Source organism: Pogona vitticeps, chromosome 1 (assembly GCF_051106095.1).
Source record: "Pogona vitticeps strain Pit_001003342236 chromosome 1, PviZW2.1, whole genome shotgun sequence".
NCBI lineage: Eukaryota > Metazoa > Chordata > Lepidosauria > Squamata > Agamidae > Pogona > Pogona vitticeps.
Window position 1 is genome coordinate 228,194,318 of NC_135783.1, and position 20,906 is coordinate 228,215,223.

A 20,906-nucleotide genomic window follows, 5' to 3' on the forward strand; every position below is an offset into this window, starting at 1 on the left:
TCCAGAAGCCTTTACTAACAGTTGGCAAGGATTTATGGGAGTTACAGTCCAAGAACATCTGGCTTACCCAAGGCTTAGTATCTCAGGAAAGATGCTATGCTCATTTGTTGTCCTGCTCCAAAGACTGCACTTCCTGCATGCTCTGAGACTATGCTTAGACCGTGCTAGCGTATGAATAGTAGATTAGTTAAACTAGCTTTCTTATTTTCTTGTGTGTTTGATCTATATTGCTCCTGCCTGAAGCTTTTAATGGATTATTTGCTCTAAAACCTTTTTTGATTGTCCTTGCAACTATTGAGGTGGTTTATTCTGCTTTTTGACTTTTCAGCGTCTTCAATAAAATATAAAATTTATTCATATAGTACTGTGACTTAGATGACCCTATGAATTAGTGGTCTCCAAATAGTCTTGTCAGGTTTTGCAAACACAAAGTTGTGGCTTCTTTTATTGAGACAATCCATCTCATATTTGGTGTTTCCCTTTTTCTGCGGAGTATAGATTACACATCAGAATAATCAATTGTTGGGGCACTCTCATCATAAACTTTTCATGATACACACAGTCAAAAGCTTTGCTGCAGAATACAAAGCACTGTTCTTCTTCTGAAATTCTTTGGTATACTCCACTAATTTTTGGCAAACCATGATGCCAAGAAACAAAATGGCATATTGTTGGAGAGCACAATGGAAGTTTAAATGAGTTTCAAAAATATGAGGAATATAGCTACCACCCTAATCCTAATCCAGCCACAACCCTAACCTCACTGTTTATCTTCAAATACATTGAGATTATCAGAGAGTCAGAAAATACCCAGGATTCATGTAATGCATTTTTTGCTCTTGTTTTTATTCTTGTCAAAGTGAGTTCAGTTGATTTGGGGAAGGCAGTGAGGCTTGAGTCGTGATTCCTACAAATAGTTTCTTCTTCATAAAAGTGAGTCTCTTTTAGCACAGAAATAAAGCCATGCCACTCAAATCTAACTTATGTCAGTCATTTCTTTCTTCTGGATTTATATATGTAGCAAGCTGAATCACCATGTGCTTGTTAGCACCAAAGTGAAATATGGTAGCTTTAGTCTTCAGAAAATAAAAATCTGGCTAGCAGGTTGTTTCAGAATGGGAAATAATAGGAGTGCTATTTGAAAAGAAAGAAGTTTGTGTATATTCACACTGAATAGATTTTTTAATACATAACCTTTTTTTACATTTTCAGATATTCATAATTACCGTCAACTCACCTTTCCCTCTCTTTTTTGCACATCTGTGCAAAACAGACTCTAATTCAAGTGTATGGGAATGTTTGAGCGCATTCACCAAGTCTGTGCAAGAGCTGATTTAAGTTCAGAGCCTGACTGAGTGACTTGGTTTCAGCATGATTCATCTTAGGTCTGAATCTAAACAGAATTCCAAATCCAGATTTCGAAATTAGAATTTCTATCTCCTAGTAACCTGCATTGCAAAACAAAAATGTACAGAATATTTTTGAATTTTGACATGCATATATGAGAAAGTATGTGTGATTTGGAAATAAGTTAGCCACTCATATTGGACCAATTATGCCAAATTACAGAAATATGGGTTGAGAGATTTTGCAGCAAGCAGGTTTAAAATTTATGTCAAAACAGCTAAGTGCATAAAATTTGGAGCCATCGCTCAGTAAGGAGATGAACCCTGTCAAATTTTGGGCAGATTGGTCCAGAGAATGTTTGTGCTGCCCATGTTCAAAATTTATTCCTAAAAGGTAACCAATATACTTCGTAATAGGTATCCAATCTTTCTAGTGCCTTGAAGTCAAAATCAAAAGTTACTCTGAAAAACTAGGTTCAAAAAAGGAGAAAGGGGAGAAGGAAAGTGCTGCTGTTTGATGAAAGTACTACTGAAAACAAGACAAAAAACTGAGACCAGCATACACTTTCACTCAGCTAAGAAATGTAGAGAATAGAGAAGGATGAGATTAATTGGGATAAGCTTGGGAAAGAGGGATTGAAGTTTGGATTCCTTTGGGGTAAAGAGATGAGAAGTGCATGCTACAGTAAATATAGAACTGCCACCCAATTCCAGGACAGGTTCACTCATTATTATAGTAGAAGAGAAAAACAACATAAGCCTTCCCTCAAGGCATGTGTTTGCAAAATGTTGCTGACATTATTCTCTCCACCAAAAGCTAGAGCTGCCAGTGAGTAGGTTCCAGCTCTCTTCTCCCCCCTCCGTGCTCATCCACCCTAGTGTTTTTCTGACATGTTGCTTTTTTCCATCATGGGACACAATGTGTGGTGCTCCTTTATTTTCTACATTATAGGATTAGTCTTAGGTAATTCAGACCTGACACCAACTCCAAACCAAATATTTTTGGATGTATAGTTGGTTTACGTTAATGTATCTAACTATTGGTGATTGTTTTATCTTTTCTATATTCTTTTTCTTTCTTTTACTCCCCCTCTTCTTTTTCTTCCCCTCTTTTTACTTTCTTTGGCTTGCTATAAGTAAATTTTTATTTTTTTAAAAGAAAAAAATTGATCCAGGTAGGACTGATCTGGTCCTGCTCAAACCAAATTAGATCCTGGATCAGACCAAATTAGTACAATTCAGTTGAGAATTTTGGACTCAGATGAATCAGTTGCATGGGTACCGTATAGTATTAGCATATTGAACAACTTAGCATGAGTTGAGAGTTATTTGATTAAAGAATGGGATGTGATGTGTCCACTGTATCAGGGACATGGAGCTGGATGTAGGTTGCAGTAAAGAAAGATATAATGTTAGCTAAGTTCATCTAATGTCTCTATGAAACAGTATGGAACCTATCAGGCTTGGCATTATCATCAGACAATGCTGGGACTGATGCAGGGCCCATTAAAGAAATAAGTGCAAAATAGATTCCAAAGAAGCTTTGTTGGGGTTTGGCATTAAAGAAAATCATTAGAGAGAGAAAAACTGCAGACTTCATCTTAATTTTTCTAAAATGTCTCTGGGCTTTAGTTTAAGGGCCCAGAGATATTATGGGGAAAGTAAAACTGGGAGTGGTTGGTTGGTTTCAGTGCTGGGTTGTGCCATACTACAGTACTTATGTGCATTCTCCTCTGATTTCATGGCTTAATGACCTATCTGATAGCAAGCTCACTGGTGCTAGCCCTGAAACTCAGCAGAGAAGAAAAGGGGGCATCAATAATGGCAGGACTCTGCACAACGGGAACTAATAACACAAGTTGTAGGACTTCCAGGCAACTAGGATCCGGGGATCCTTTTAACAGTTCTATGTGCATACATGATTTTTCTGCTTCAGTCTTGCTCTCCATAGCTAATATCTCCTCAGAACAGCCAGAAGCCATTTTATGTTCCAGAGAAACTTTATAGGATTGTAAGATTGTGTCAGTTGGCTGGATACCTGAGTGAGTAAGGTAGCCATTTGTAAAGTCAGAGATTGGGAATTTGATTTCCTTTGTGTATTCCAGAAGAGGAACCAGCCTGTGTGGTGCAGTGATTAAACTGCTGTATTACAGCCCAAACTATGCTTATGACCTGGGGTTCAATCCCGGGAAGCTGGCTCAAGATTGACTCAGCTTTCAATGTTCGGAGGTCGATAAAATGAGTACCCAGCTTGCTGAGGGGGGGGGGCAATGTGTAGCCTGCATAATTAACTTGTTAACCACCCAGAGAATGCTTGAAGCAGCACGCTTTGCTTTCCTTTCCTTTCCTTTCCTTTCCTTTCCTTTGCTTTGCTTTGCTTTGCTTTGCTTTGCTTTGCTTTGCTTTGCTTTGCTTTGCTTTGCTTTGGGTGAACTGTACACTTTCAAGGCATCCCCAGAAGAAGGCAATGGAAAACTATTTTTGAGAACTCTATACCTAGAAAACCCTGGAAAGGGTTGGCATAAGTCAAAATTGACTTGATGGTATATAGTTATTACTATTAGGATTGTGTCAGCAGAATTGTGGCAGGCATTTTGTGGGCTCTCACAGACATGTGGAATAATCTGATGTGGTTCTTCTTTTCATATCCTTAAATTAAATCCTTCTGGTATGCGACAATTTCCTTATGTTTATCCTACAAACTCTAATCTGGGGATATCTTTGCATATGTACCTGTGAAAAGATTTAGTAGATTGTCTTCTAGCATGTGCCTCATTCAGCTTAATCAATTTCCATTTTGGAGCAATTTAAAAATGTACATCATTACAGAAATTCAGAAAATGCAAGAACACGTTTAATGGAAAACTAAAGAGACTTATCATTTTCATAATTGTTCTCTCATACACCACTGTACCATTAGAGAATATTGAAATTGTAATAATCTATTAACAGGAGCATACATGTCTTTTAGCTATAATTAGTTGTGTGGAAGAAGATTAAATCTATCCTTTATCGACAAAGGGTGTTGGCAAACCTGGTGTATGGCCTATTTGATTTAAACCACAAATAAGTTATAAGGAGAGAAGTAGCAGGTTAGGGAAGGAAAGTAGTAAGTAAGGCTATCAATAATAAACTATTCAGGCATTCAGAAGAAGATTTGTTTGAATGTATGTCTGAATTCATGTTACTGTCTTCACGCAAAGAATTAAAAGCTTATTCTGTTCTGCACATGAAGTCTCTCCATGCAACCAGGAATCCTAATTGTTCAGGCTCTCCAATCACGTGGAGTACCACCACAGATGGCAGATGATTTACTCTTATTACTATCTTCCATCTGAAAAGAGTAACTGCCAGGGATGGAGGTGTAGCTGTGGGGGGGGGGGGGTAGCTGTCTCTGTATGAATTCCAAGGAATCATTTTTGCATGCCTGGATATGGCTATAACTTTTAAATATAGTAATAACCTTATTTTGTGCTGCAATGAGAGTGTTCAAGGATCCCAGCCTTCCTTTCTGTTGAGATTTGATATATTTTATATATGTTTTTCATTTTTGTTCTTTAAAAATATTGAAATCACTTTAAATGATAAATTATAAATATTCTGCAAGTATGAAAAAGAAAACTGTAGAAACTCTGGGCCAAATCAAATCAGTAGTTCCAGCCATTATAACCACACTTGAAGGATAAATCAACGTTTATATAAAACCATTGATTCACTGAGTCTGCTCTAGTTGGGATAGCAATAGAATCTAAGCCTGTTTTTCTCTCAGTGGCTAAGAAAATATTCATGAATATCTACATAAATCCTTTTATCTTTCCTACCTAAATTAGATTTATATTTTTGAAAATAACATCTACTACCAGCCTGATGTAAAGAGTAGCTCTTTGAGACTGACATCCTCTGGCAAAGAAGGAATTGTATTTAATGGAATTGCAGATTGGTTGTATGAAGGTAAGTTTCTTCAGAGACTATTTATTTATTTATACATAATGTATTCTAAGTGCAGCTGTTCAGATTTTCCCAGGAAAAATCTATTCATTCTAGGACAATGTTGTTGATTGTTCTTTTGTACTTTTAATCTTCTCTTCCAAATTGTCTACATTTGCGACAAAGCATGCTATACATATGGAATGAGAAAAGGGTTTGTTACTAATCATTTAAACTTTTGGAATCTTGTTTATTTTTCTTGCTTCAAGATGTGCAACTGTATCACAAAGGAAAAAAAGAAATAAAGAACAAACAGATTTGTAGTAATACACCTGAAAATTGCTATATTTACTGTCTAGTAGTATGTTTTTGGTGATAGGCCAGAAAATTACTGCTTTTTACAGGAATGTAAAAGGAAGTGGTGCAGCTGGGTAATTTTACCCTTTCGACTTAATGGCCTTATGCCAGCCCCCTTGTCACCAGTTGGTGATGAGTACTACCTTTCTTCATTCAGATGTGGGAAGCTAGCCCTGCTGCATTTGAAGGCCCACCTGATCATTCTGTTGTTGGCAGCCCTTGACATCTGTCCTACGGCCTTATCTCAATGGCACCATTGCCGGTGTGCAGTAATTGCATGTGATTATGGTCTACCTCTAAACACACCACTATTAATGTCTATTATGTCATGTCAGAGTTACTATAATAAATGTTACAAGTATTTATACTGGGCACACAAAAATATAGAGAGATGCAAAATCAACCACAGCCCTGAAATTAGGTGTTGTGATTATTTGACATTCAAAAAATCATGCCTCCCACAGGGTAGCAAAAGAAAAAAAAAGTGTATCCTAGTTGCCATTTTTCATTGCTCCTTGTCATATCTCATTGTATTTTTCCTGAAGCCATGAAAGGAAAGGTAGCCATTTCCAGAAAATTGACACATATTCTTGAGAAATCTGGTGCCTTTCTAACCTTTTGATATCAAATGCGTACGTAAGGTTTATAACTTTTGTCCAACACAACGCACAGTCTAAGTGTACAAAATAATCCAGTCTTCACTGTTTGCTTCTTGTTTCATTTTTATCTTTCTTTTTAGTAGTGTAAGGTAAGAATTTTGGTAACAGCAGAAAGATATGTAGACAAAACTAGTGTACCAAATGATCTTCAGTGGATTTCCAAACAGGATTGGAATTGCCCTTAGAGGACTCGGTCTATCACCAGCTTGCAGTATACCACATTGTATAAGCTTCTGGTAAACAATTGCTCATGTGTCCTGCTTGTGGGCTTCCCACAGGCATCTATCTGGCTGACTACAATGTGAAAAGAATGGTGACCTAGATATTTTTTTGAGATGATCCTGGATGGCTCTCTCTCTCTCTGTTCTTGAGACTCCTCTGAACTGCCAGGGATGAGGATTTTTGCTCTGAATTAAATACAACAGTGGCCAGTGATACTTCCATAATTTCATGGGGTTAAGAACATTTTTTTTTCTCCCAGAGGAGCTGCTTCATTCTCACATCACTCACTGGTGGTCACCTGATGGAGAAAGGCTGGCGTTTCTGATGATAAATGACTCATTAGTACCAAACATGGTTATACCCCAATTTACTGGATTTCTATATCCCAGGGGGAAACAGTATCCATATCCAAAGGTAAGGAAGATTTCCATATTGTCAACATAACCCAATGTATGATTTATAGTTTTCACCTGTTATAACAGCATGTATTGAAAGGCAAAATGAAAGAAAGAGGAAGAGAAATCATTTCAATTAACACATTTGTTTTCAAATAGAATTATGTGTTCAGAAGAGTGTTGACCACAAATACATACATAAATATTTGATCAGTGTTTGATGGAAAAATGTGTTTTCAAATGGCACACAAGGAACATAGTCTTTTTTAGCAGAAAGCAAAAAGCAATTCTTCACTCAGGAAACTAAAAATTAAATACTATTCATTTCAAGAGTAAGCTGAGTATGCAATGAATGTTGTATGTACTTAATTAAACATGTTACACTGAGGTAGGCATTGTTATGCCTCATTTATTTTAACAGAAGAAGGTTAGGCGTGTATTTTACTCTTGTACCAAAATTATTTATTAATGATTGACCTCTTTACAGGTCAGTGAAAGCCTGGGATGCCTATCACTTCAATGTCAATAAATCACTTGCCATAACAAAATTATTTTCTTCCAAAACTTATAGTCCATGATTTTTTGTTTCGTTTTGTTTTTGGCAGACCAGAATCCTACTAGGGTCATTCAGGATAAACTTAAAATTGCACACCTGTTGTGTAAAATTGCTCAAACTGTTTGAACATACCCATGTCACACACTCAGTTGCACTCATAGCTGAATGTCCTGGTGCATGATAGCCAGACAGAAAATAACAAAATAGGCTTATTCAGTTTAATTTAAGTGGTATTTCTAGATAGGATTCTGGTTGCTATCCTTATTGTCTACCTAATAATTCAATTACATGTCCAGAAATTTCTGTACAGACCCCACCTGAAGATTCCCTGAAATACAGGGACGCTGGTAGCTACTATTTTATTTATCTGAGAAAAGGCTTCAGTGTTCCATATGTAATGTAAAAGGACACTGTTAATATATTTACAAGCTCTCCTGATAAACTGAATAGTCATTTAAACATTGTTGACTCTTATAGTAAAGATATCAAAATGATTTTTTATTGATAAATATGCTTGTATCCACATGAAAAGAGGTAAATCCTCAAAAGTGAGTAACCATGAGCTCTTTAATGGATAGTTTACTCAAGGCTTAAAGGAGCAAAAACAGTATAAATATATAGACATCCACAAAAATCCCAATAAAACCACAAAGAACTTAAGTTGTTGTTCATGGACTAGTATTTTCATAAGATGGTGGTACTTAAAACAGAAGTCAGTGCAAAAGTTAATGCTAGTAATACCTGAACAACTCTAATATTCACATAATCTTTTGGAATTGTTGTCTGAAAGTACAGTGACCTTGATTAATTAAATAGGAAAACCTAAGTCTTTGTGCCAAAATACTGATGCCATCATCCAAAGGCTTGTGCAGAGTGCCTCTATTTGCCATGGAGTATGGGCAGATGCAGGCTTCTCCATCTCAAGAATCTTTGTATGGGTCAAATAGTAAAACTTTGAGGCTACATCTATGAGAGAATGGATCTGTTTCATCACATAACAGCAATAGATGATAAAGGAGTGAAAGCACTGCAATTAGCAAGTAAGAACTGATTTACAAAGTGCATGGGAAACCATTGCATGGATAACATCCCAATTACCTCCTGGTTGATAATGTAAATTAGCAAAAATCAAATGTATGGCTTCAATTAGACCATCTTCAGTCTGAAACTGATAGATTCATATGCACAAACTAAGACCAGATTATTTTCACTAGATACTGTCACAAAATAACTGTTAAGCAATGTATTTGTATGTTAGGCCTGTCTTGAATCTAAAGGAACAATCCATTATGTCATAGCTAGTATCAATGCACACATACCCAAGTTGCAAAAATAATTTTTAAGCCATTGGCTAAGTCTTTTGGATTACTTAAGTCTTCTCCATATTACACATCCCAGGCACCTCTTATTTTAGAAGATGAAACTCAAATGCTGTGGCAAGCAAGTTATCACAAATAGTTGCTTCTGATAAACTAGATATTATACTTCCAGATAAGCAGTAAACAAAATTATATCTCATAAAAGTTGGAGTTCCATCAATAAGCAATCTCAAAAATACAGAAAGTGAAAAATTCCGAAGTGTCAAACATGAAGGCAGGAAATTGAAAGAATATAGAAACAAATGAATTAGTCTTTCTCCCCATTTTGATTTCAGTAACAGGAGTTATTCCAAAATCATTTGTTACCAATTTAAAAGAATTTACAAAAGCTGCTAAAAACCACCTTGTACACAAATTTTTAACTGGAATGGTAGAGTATGAATGTAATTAATAAATTAGTTTCTGAACTTCCTGAACTTCCTGTGAAATTCAAAAATGAGTGATTTTATAAACATGCAATCTCAGCCACAAATTCTTAGGACTTGACTCTTAATTTTTAGACTTGACCCTTTGGCCCACCCCCATGCACCAAGAATGCTGAGGAATAAGAAAAGCATCATCGTCAGAACAACAGTGTGCCTTCAAACCTTCCTCCTTTTGTTGGCACTTTCCAAATTTCCTACCTGTAGAAGATTTAGAAGCAGCCTACCTCTGCTTTCTTCTGTGAGTGCTCTGGGACAGTAGCTTGCCCAAGGCCAGACACACTGAGTTTTCTTTTCTGAACCCCAGACCCAGACTTCAAAGCCAGGTGCTCTGACTCACTGTCTGGCTAGTTATTATTTTTCCATTTCCCATAATTAATTATGGAGGCTTTGATTTGCCGATATTGGCATGGGACTGGGTTTATTGCAGAGCTTCACTTCCTTTTTTACTGAAGGTTCACCGTTTGCAGAGGTCTCAGATTCAAGCTCCATTGTACCTCTCCACACCTGAAACCCAGCTCTGAAGAGTTTCTCAACCCTCTGTAACTATTTTGAGCATACATATGGGACAGCGGCAGGGAGGGGAATTGATCTACTCTTCTGCCATGGAACTGCCACTGCTGGATACTACTGATAAAGTCTTTGGAAAGAAATGGATGTCAGGGAATTAAAAAAGAGATTCTTTGTTAAGGCAACTGGAGTGACATGGTTTTACTAGCTTGTAATCCTCTCATTAGCACTATTGAAACATTCAGAAAAGCCTGAATGTGTAAGGAAAAGTTGCAGGTTAGCTTGATTCCTTTTCATCACTTGCTGGACATGCAGAACAATCATTTGAAGAAAGATCAGAATTATGAATGTAACATCCAGATGACTGGGATTCCAGCTTCCCCCATTCTGGAAATTCTGGTCCACTGACCCCCACATGCAGACACTTGCATTTCCATCACTTTGGAGGCTGCATTTTATCCATTTCCTGCTACAATGTTTCCTGTGTAGTTCTTCAAGAGGCAGCCTCAATAGATCCTGAAGACAAATATTTGCTTTGATTTGGATTCCCCTTTTGAGCAAAGGGTTGGTCTCAATGGCCTTATAGCCTCTTCCAAATCAATTATTCTGTGATTCTAAGTATTGTGGTAGCTTCCTCCCTAGAATCGGTGCTGCCAGTGAGGTAGGCCTTGCACCAAATAAGTGTCTGTAGGTGTGGCCTGGAGCATACAAAATACTGCCTGGGGAATTCTCTGAGAATTCTGGGGGGGCGAGAGTCCAGAGGGCAAAACCTGAATTGCATACCCCTCATAAGAACTCCTGGTTTTTCATTGTTCCAGATCACATTGAGAGTCACCATGCATAGCAGATGCTCTGTTTCTGACTACTGCTATCTGTATAAACAGAATGATGAGAGAGGGGGTAGAACATTTCATTCAATTAGATTAACCTTATTTTGAGTGCTTAAAAATGCTCTTGTAGCTTTCAGTGGGTAGAACTGAATATCCGAATGCATATTTCAGAAGAAATGCATATAGAAATGCATTCCACCAAATATCTCACCGCTACTCACTTATAACAATACATGAACAATACAATACAAAGCATCAGTGATGTATGATAGCATTATCATATCTGTTGCTACATTGGAGAGCATTTCACGCACTGCATTGCGGTGACAATTTGCCTCTATAGTGATGTTTTGACATAGCCCAAATGGATTGATTGTTTGGTACTATGATTTCTGAGTGGCTAGAGAAACACATGTTGAAGAGCGAGGGGAAAGCCTTTTAAGTGCCATCAACAAAGCAGCACATTGAGAATGATAGGGTTGCGAAAAGGCAATACCTCCCATAAAAAGATTGCTAAGAATAAGGTTTTTTTTAAAGGTCTTTTAGTATATCTTGAAAAGGGGGTCTTTGAAAATGTCTTCTATTCTTCCTCAAGCAACAAAAAAAGAGAACAGCATGCCTATGAAATCATTGTTCTTAATTTTTATTATTTTTTTAAAAAAAGTCTTCATGAGATAAATGTCAAACTTAAAACTTGGGGGAAAGTTATATTCCTTTTTTTTTTTACTACAGTATCCAGAATCTTCAGCTAGAATGTTCAGTGGCAAGTAACTTCTCATCTTACAAATGCATGTATTAAATCTGAATGTTTTTCACTTTTGGTATGAAATGCATCAGTCTAGCTTTATACATATATAAAGATATATAAAGATAATTATTTTTTTATCTGTTCTTTCCAAAGGCAGGAGAAATGAATCCAACAGTAAAACTATATGTAGTCAATTTGTATGGACCAACACATACACTGGAACTCATGCCACCAGACAGCTTTAAATCAAGGTAAACAATCTGGAAAATTAAATGTGAATTACTGTAGTTATATTGTATGAAAACTAATAGCTAAGTGATTTCCTATCTTTCTTTACTGCCATACAATGTTCCATGTTGCTTTGTAAAAAAAAAAAAAAATAAGAAATTTCCCACTAAAGTGTCATAAATATGCATGTCTTTGGAAGTATTACTTAATGATAAGAGAAAGATGGAGTCATTACTTGAAATGCAGTTCCTCTTCAGTGGTAGAAAATCTCCTTCCTCAAGAGGTAAATCCTATCTTTACATTTGTGGTCAGTCACCAAAAAACCATTTTTTTTAAAAATCGGGGTTGGAGAATGCCTTCGTTGGACTTCCAAAGCATCAGAAAGGAGAACTTTCATATTATCTAGCACTCTTCCTCAGGACTGGGATTACAGCATGTGGAGCCAGGACTCAATTTTCTTCTAATCCCTCAGTGAAATAATTTGACTCCAATTCACTGTATTCAGAGCTGGGCTGAGCCAAAAGTGCTCAGAGCAGCATCAAAGCCTCTGCCACCTACTTGCTACCACCCACTCCACTGCTGTCCCCAATGCTATGCAGTGTGCAGGAACACCTAATGAGAGAGGGGAGGGGAAGTTGGTGTCAAGTTGTTTTGAATCCTTGCTGGCTATCTAGTTGCTTTCAGAGCACTGTTGTGCTCTTTGCCTAAGAGCTAGATCTTCAGGGCAAAGTTACTGTGCAAGTTAGTGAGGTTGAGCTTTGAAGGTGAACAGGTGATGAGGAGTGATTTAGAACAACCCACAATCAGCATTGTTGCCACTAGTTTCCTCCTCTTTGTTCCCCTCCCTCTCCCCACAAGTGTTCCATGCCATGTCAGGGGAAGGCACAGGCATCGGGGGCGTCAGGGAGTGGGGGCAGTAGCAGTTCTCCTCCTACCTCAGAGGGAGAGCTCATCCTGGCACTGACTATACAGTGGTGCCTCGCATAACGAGCGCCCCGTTTAATGACGAATCCGCATAGCGATGCGGATTTTGCAATCACAAAAGCGATCGTATTGCGGTTTAAATATGCAAAACATCGCATTGTGATGATTGGTAAGCATTTCGCTTACCGATCTTCGCATTGTGATGTTTTAGAAACAGCTTATCGGCGGTTCCAAAATGGCCAATGGATCAACAAAATGGCCGCCCGCAGCATTTTCGTGCCGATTCCTCACTTACCAAGGCAGCGAAAATGGCGGCCCTATGGAGGAGTCCCGCTTAGCGGTGAGTTTATCTCCCATAGGAACGCATTAAACGGAGATCCTATGGGGTTTTTATTTCCATATAGCTACGTTTCTGGATAGCGACGATTTATCCGGAACGGATTATCGACACTATGCGGGGCACCACTGTATTTGTTAGTGCATCCCTCAGCTGAATCTCCAGCTTTGTTGATGGGATGATTGCCAACTTCCTTGTTGCTTTTGCTCTAGGAATGCACAGCAATTCGATGCTTTGGTTAATGGGCAATGAATTCTTGCCTAAGTGACTGGCAAACCCTTTGTCTACAGAGATAACAAAAGCCAACTGATTCTAGATTCTCAAGATGAAAGCTGATAAACAGCATGCCTAAAACTGATTCTTTAAGGCTCAGTTTCGATCTTGGGTCTGGAGTACAGGCTAACTTTAGATCCTACAACTTTGTCTTCTGGTTAGGATAATAATCTTTTTGAACGCACAATACAAGCTTACAAGGTTGTAACACTTCAAGAAGGCACATATAAAGTTCTTGATACAGTTGTGCTTCGACTTACAAACGTCTCTACTTACAAGCAATTTGACTTATGACCAGCTCCGGCTTGCGACAGGAGCTTCCACTTACGAACAGAAAAAGACAGGAAATTCAAAATTCTAACAGTAGGTTGCGACAAGGCTGCTTCTTTGTAGCTCTTTCGCCCCAGCAGTTAGAGTGTGTCGGAGGAGGAGACCTGGGACTGCCTCCTTCTGCTTTGGAGTGAGCGTGTGTGTGTGTTTGCAGGGAGGCTTTGGGCTGCTTGGTAAGGTAAGGTGCTGTTTTCTGCTTTTTTAACAACTGTTCTGGGTTCCTTTTGCAGCGTGGTTTTGAGCTGGGGGATTATGTTTCTGTGCTGAGATGAGTATTGGGGGCTTGTTTGTTGGGTTTTTTCCCCATTTCCGATGTGTCTTGGGGGGCTTGGGTGCTTTTGGAGGGTTTTCCCCCATTTCCGATGGGTCTTGGGTTTTTTTTGTTTGTTAGCTTCCCCCCCCCATTTCTGATGGGTTTTGGGGAGTTGGTTGCTTTTTGGGTTTTTTCCCCCATTTGCAATGGGTCCTGCATGCTTTCCTTGCTTTTTCCTTTGTTTGCATTTCTGACCTGCCCCCTTTGTTCTCTGTGCATTTCTGATCTGCTCCATTTGTTTTCTGTGCATTTCCAATGGGTCTTGCATGCTTGACTGCTTTTCTCCCCCCCTCCCTTCAGCCGCAAGGGAGTAATCACATTTCCAATGAGTCTTGCAGTGATGTTTTTGTTATTTTTTTCTTCGGCCAGAACACATTCCTATGGGAAATGGTGCTCTGACTTACAACCATTTCGAGTTACATCCATCTTCTGGAATGCATTGTGGTTGTAAGTTGAGCACCAATGTATTGGCCTGTCCTAGGCCCAACAACAGCACAAGGCATTTCTAAACAAATATCAGGCCTTGTAAACATGCTGGCTGAGAACCTATATCTGTCCCTTCTGACAACTCTCTGTGCCTTTGTAAAATTAAATGAATTTGGTGTAGTTGCTAAATGTGTGAAAGACACTTAGTACAGACAAAAAACTGCAGGTTAGATAGCTTGTTGAACCTAATTCCAAAGAACAGTAATTTTTAGTCTGACATAGGCAGTCTATTTGGTCCCTCCACATAGAACTGAATATAAAATAACAAGATTTGAAGAAAAAAGAGAATATGTGAAGGTTGGTTGATTACACCTCTCCTGGCCCCCACTCCCACCTCTCCTGGATCCCACCCTTCTCTTGAGTCCCTAAGTCATATCTTAAATCCTGGTCTGTAGAGGTTAAAACGATTTAGACTCTGTGTGCATGCCGATGAACATCACAGAATCTGTCATATTTTGGCATAGGTTTAGGAAGGTGTTTTTCCCCCCTTGGGGTCAGGGTTTATCCAGTACAAAACAAAGAGAACTTATTAGTGAACAAAGGAGGGAAATGACTGATGAGGTGATATATTGAGACAAGCCAAAACAAACTTCAGATTGAGAATGTTTCCATTTGTCCCATTCCTAGCCACCAATGACACCAAACGACCCCCTTCCTTGCCCCCCCCCAGAGTTGTCAGCACTAGAAATTTGCTACCTGTCTATCCAATACCTCCATTTTCATTGCTCCACAATGCAAAGCTCTCTGTATATAATAAGAATTAAAATAGTGTTGCTAGGGGAGGCAATCCTCACAAGCCTGTGCTCCTGTCAGTGCTACCGTTGGGGATAATCCAGTTTGGCACAGCATGTTAGGACATCCGCTTCACTACACGTCTCCTGGGAACTCTGTAGAGTCTGTCCTGAACCACCTCCTCTGATTGCAAATGCCAATTATTTTTATCTTTTAATTCAAAAATGGTTTTCTATAATCTTTTCAACCATGTGTGCATATATGATGGACACTGTCCTAGTGGGTTATTATTTGAAGAGAAGAATGCTGCATATCTAAGTGCGTAACATTCTCATTTTTTAGTCTGTGGTTTGTGCAGACTTAGTTAAAATTTCATGTGTTTAATGTATTCTCTTTGACTTGCACATGGTTTAGAAATCTATTCTTCTGTCACATCACAGAAGCCTGAAAACCTGCACATTCCTGGAAAAATCAATTCTAATTTTAATTTTATCTATGAAAGCTTCATGTCCCAGTTACAAAAAATTGGAGCTTGACAGCAATATAAACCAAAAATATATTGATTTAAAAAAACTGATCCATGTCCTTGTCTTGCTTTTTGGCCCTTCGAAAGAGGAAATAAGAAGGGTGGAATTCTTGATTAAATCTGTACAGGGATAGGGGGTGAGTGGAATCCATAATCTGCAACAGTGTATGCTGATGTTCCTGATGTCTATCTTGCCTTGTGCTTCTGGGGCTTGGCTGACCCAGTTTCAGCACTGCCTGACAAAGGAAGAGGCCATGGAAATATGGGAGCATCATTTTGATTGATAAATATATCTGGAAGAAAACTAACAGGCTGTGTTGACTTAGTCTTTCAAAGGTGTTGTAGGGTGCTTTCTAATAATCAAAATAAAAATAAATGGAAGCTAGAAATAACTTCATTGATATTGTCTTCAAGGCTAGGCATGATGAACAGCCATGGGCATGTCTGTAATTTAGCTGGGAACTCAGGCACACAACAGCTTACAGTCTGTAAACCAGTTCCTTCCCAGTGTGGAACATGAACATGAAAGATCATGGATCAAATGCCATTTCAGTCATTAATTCCCCAAAAGGTTTTGATCCTTCCAGCCCCAGTTATCTTGTAAGTTGACAAAAAAAATCAATCTAATCATTAAATCTTAAGTAAAACACTGACTGTTAAAGGTTACATCCAGTGGTGTCATTCCACTCCTCTAAGAGGTTACTGTTGTTGTTGTTTTAAAAAAATTAGCTTTGCTCAGCAGAGGCTCTTACACTCGCTGAGTGATTCCCAGTCTTGGGTCCCCAGATGTCCTTGGACTAAAGCTCCTAGAAGCCTTTACCTCTAGCTGTGCTGGCCAGGAGTTCTGGGATTTGTAGTCCAAGATCACTTGGGGACCCAAGTCTGGGAACCACTGCACTAGATATTTATTTATGCTAATTGTTACACTAGTCCCATCTGTTCCACAGACTACTTTTTTCTCTAGTTCTTTGTTGGATACAATTCAGTAAAATTATATAGGTGATGCCTAAGTGTGTAACTGTAAACAATTCTGAAGAATAATTTATACTATGAAATTATCTAAGCTTACAAATTAATAATTTAGCACCCTTCCCTTGTTTGATTTAATGTCTCTGCTGACTTTAGTAAGATTATTATTATTATTATTATTATTATTATTATTATTATTATTATTATTATTATTATTATTATTATTATTATTATTATTATTATTATTATTATTATTTTGTTGTTGTTGTTGTTGTTGTTATTGTTGTTGTTGTTGTTGTTGTTCCTACTACTACTGTTACTGTTACTGTTACTACTATGATTATTATTATAAGCACTCCTGTTTATTCAAAACAACCAAACCATGTTACAAATAAAAAATACAATAAAAGTAATAGTTACATGAATAAAATAAATTCTCATAGTTATGACTGCCAGCTTAACTTTATCAGCATAAACTTCAACGGTAAATTCCACAAGTTAAGAAGTCAATATAATTTTTTGCTATTTCATGTGACTTAGTAGATGGTAGCAAATGTCCGGCTGACTTCTTAACCTTCAGCAATTTGTCACTGAAATGTATGCCAACCCATATCTGCTGGCTAGAATCCCAGCCATTGAAACAATGCAAAACAAAAAAACCACAGTAAATGCATTAAAAATCAGAGTAACAATAATGCAAATAATCAGGAACCTGCCAGAGTAAACAGATAGCTCTTCAGCTGTTGACACAAACATTTGAGACAATGAGCCTGCCTTATCTCTGTGGGGAAACTATTCCACAGTCCACAATAAAGAAAGCTGTCCTTCATACTCACAACCTCCAAAACAAATACAAATATAGCCCCACATAAAGTGCATTACAACATGTCCTTTCCGAGGATACCAAAGTGTGGATAACTATGGCCATGCTGTCACTGTGCAGAAATAATGATAGCTGTTGTACTAGCTGAAGTTGTTAGGAGGTGTTCTTTGTCACTGTGGCCAGTTGAGCTCCTCCTACAAATATTCAAAAGCACCCCCAGTGCTCTTGTTTCTTTAAAGGCAGTGCAGTAGGTAAATTATAGGACAGGCATACGGTCCAACTCTGGGGACCAGAAGGAGGCTATTCACAGGACGTCTTTTTGGATGACCACCACTATATTCAGACACTGGTCCAAGTTGTGAATAGTCACAGCTGACTCTGATGTGCTGGAAAGATAGAGCTGAGTATTATCGGGCCACCCAGGAAGAAGTAATATCTTATACTCAGACACATCCTAACCCCTCAGTCACCTCAATACACAATGAGCGCTCTAACACATACACACAATATCAGCAATGTGATCATATACAATATGTGAGGAAATGATATTGCCACTTAGAGTAACAGTGTGCAACCATGGCATTCTTGTTGCATACAGACTCTCCAAATGTTACTCTACATCCACACAAGCCACAAACACAGAAGGTTCTCAGCCGTTTGCTCCCTCTCCCAAACATTCACTTAAGGAATGTCTGGAGTTCAGCCTCACAAGTTATCCCTCTTTCTCCACCAGTGTAGAACTCACATGAACCCAAATCTTCATACCAGTCTTTAAGAAAGGGGAAGCACCTTCACCTTCTTCAACTCTCCTAAGTGCTCAAAACTAAGACCCATTGAATTCAGTGGAACCTTACAGTCTTGTCAGTATCTGTCAGTATCTGTCTGTCTGTCTGTCTGTCTGTCTGTCTGTCTGTCTGTCTGTCTGTCTGTCTGTCTGTCTGTCTGTCTGTCTATCTATCTATCTATCTATCTATCTATCTATCTATCTATCTATCCTGTCCATCTGGCTGCACGCCCACTCTGGGCAGTTTACAACATCTTAAAACAATAGCACTTAAAAATAAGTATGTAATCAGTATGTAAAGAATTGCAGTCAAAATGCCCCCTATTTCAGTGTTATCATCCTCATAGAGATAGGCATGAAGCATCTCATGCCCCTTTGTCACAGGTCGATTGCACAGCAGCTCAGCTACCATGCATTCCCTTCCCCCACCCACCCCACTGGTACCTCCACTCATCAGCCAGCTTGCATTGCTCCTTCCCTCCCATTCACAGTATCTTTTAGCCCAGGCAGGAGCACTGGACTTCCCTTCTCTGCCTCCTCCAGCAGCTGGAGACTCAGATGAAGAGGCGGGGCAGAGATTCTTGCAGCACGGCCTTTGAGTGGCCAGCTGCTTGAGGAGGCGGCCACTCAAAGGCCTGCTCCTGCCCAGACTGGAAGATTGCACAACAGGGAGGGAATCAGCAATGCACACTGGCTGGTGAGTGGAAGTGTCAGCAAGTGGATGGGGGAAGGAAACATACAGCATCCATGCTGCCACACAGACAATTTATGACAAAGGGGCATGTGCCCATCTCTAATTCTCACGCTACAATACATTGCAGTCTTTGAACTACTGACTTTTGAGTAGTCCTGTTTAAGGTTATGTTGTGGTAGCATAAGAGATTTAGCTGAAATTCCTAGAAATATAATAAATTCTACAAACTACTAACGTGCAGTGCAATAAGTGAAACAACCATGAGAAGTATCCTGAATTATATATGGCAAGTTTCCTAGCCTTGACAGGTTACAGTAGATGGGCTGACTGACAGTCTCAGCACAACAACTAATAGGGCTTGAAGAAAGGAGAGGTTTGTCTGCAGCATTGATGAAATGTATCAGTAGAATTTCACTAAAAATGTTTACAGACAGACAATCTGCATGTTTTGTTTTGTTCTTTAATTTTATTTGGCTGTAGAAGCAACTAGCTATGCAGCTTTATCGACTTTTCATGCAGCATAAAGTATTTGCAGAACATCCTTAACATTTAATATTCTTCCAGCAGCTCTACAGCAGTGAAAACACTTTTGTTTGGGCAGTTGTTCCAAAGTTTGTTGTTCTTCGCTTAGTAAAACACAAGACAGCATAAGTTAATAACATCATAAACTTCAGTCTTCTTAGTATTAAATATGGTTAAATTGCTATGGAATAATTTTGTCATGTTGGTTGTGCCAATAAAATACATAGATACAAGTACAATGGAGAAAATCCTGTTAGTGATACTTGCCGGCATAATGCAGTTGGCATAACTCTCATTTATAAATTGCTGCATGTTAAGAAGTTAATGTTGGCATTTGATATTGTGCACTGAGTAAAGCAATTTTTAATGCAACAGCAGACACCTATGCTAACTTTTTAACTTGGGTCAGCTCACCAAGAAGAGCCATGCTGATTGTGTTACTCCAGAGTAAAAACCAATATAATTTTGGGCATTAAAACCAAAAGCAAAAAAAGCTAAAACACATTAAAACAATAGAAGTGAAATGCAAATGTGAAATGTGTTTTGTAATTCTTCCTATCACCAATAAAATGCTGAATGGAACAATAGAGGAACATCTTTTACTGCAGTGCCTGGGGTGCAGTTTCACAATATATGAATAATAGAACTGCTGTGTTTTAAAATGTATTTTTACCACAGAGAATATTACATAATGATGGTGAAGTGGGTCAGCAATACGAAGACAGTAGTGCGGTGGTTAAACAGACCTCAGAACATATCTATCCTTACAGTATGCGAGACAACAACTGGTGCTTGCAGCATGGTAGGCAATTTCTTCCTAATTTTCTTCCTAGGGTATGTCACACATATTGTTATATGAATAATACAAACCTTGAAGCTTAATTTTGGAGCCAATTCTGTTCCATGAGTTTTGCTTTCATTTTGTAATGCAAACAACGTGGAGACTACATGTACTTTTGAATGGGTTCAACCTAGACAGACATGGACATGCACATGTCCTTTGGTTATGCTTTTATTAGGTCTTAGAAGATCTTGTTGATCATTCAGGGAGAATAGCTGGATGTGTATAACAAGTGTGAGTTCCAGGTGGATCTCACTACCTGCCAAAATTGAATACAGTGAGGAAACACTTTAAATAAATCCTTTACAGCATCTTTGGCAGCACTAAAAAAGGGCCAATGACAGCATTCACTATTCCTTTGTCCACCAATAAATTTGAGTTCTGATAACATTAACAACCATAATTGTACTTCATTAAAGAGGGTTTGATTTGAATATGAATTTATTTCAAAGCAAAATGTTCAAAGGATGAAAATCAGAAATTGGAGGAGGAGATGTGCAAGCCCAATATTATAAAAATAACAGTTCCTTTAGCCTCCAGCCCTGTCCGTGATACTTGGGAATATATTCCATTTAACTCTAAAGAGACTCAGTTCTGTATAGACAGAACATGCAGAGGATTGTGCTATTAAAGTTTATGAAATATTATTTAATTGAACACATTTATTCAACTTTGTCCTTTCCAAAGAATATAAATAGTAAAGTGCAGTTGTCCCGTATAATTAGTAAAATTGTGCATTCATTTCATAATGGGCATTTACTGTTTCACAAAGG

General features: G+C 38.3%; 1 protein-coding gene across 2 annotated transcripts in view; it reads left to right on the plus strand.

Moving 5' to 3' along the window:
- DPP10 (dipeptidyl peptidase like 10) overlaps nucleotides 1-20,906 on the plus strand; it is a 784,532-nt gene that overhangs the window by 706,747 nt on the left and 56,879 nt on the right. For both annotated transcript variants that reach the window (XM_072984457.2, XM_020779615.3), the window contains exons 8-11: nucleotides 5,177-5,297; nucleotides 6,771-6,925; nucleotides 11,505-11,602; nucleotides 19,971-20,094. In XM_072984457.2, coding sequence (XP_072840558.2) covers nucleotides 5,177-5,297; nucleotides 6,771-6,925; nucleotides 11,505-11,602; nucleotides 19,971-20,094 — 498 coding nt within the window. The remainder of the gene's footprint in view (nucleotides 1-5,176; nucleotides 5,298-6,770; nucleotides 6,926-11,504; nucleotides 11,603-19,970; nucleotides 20,095-20,906) is intronic.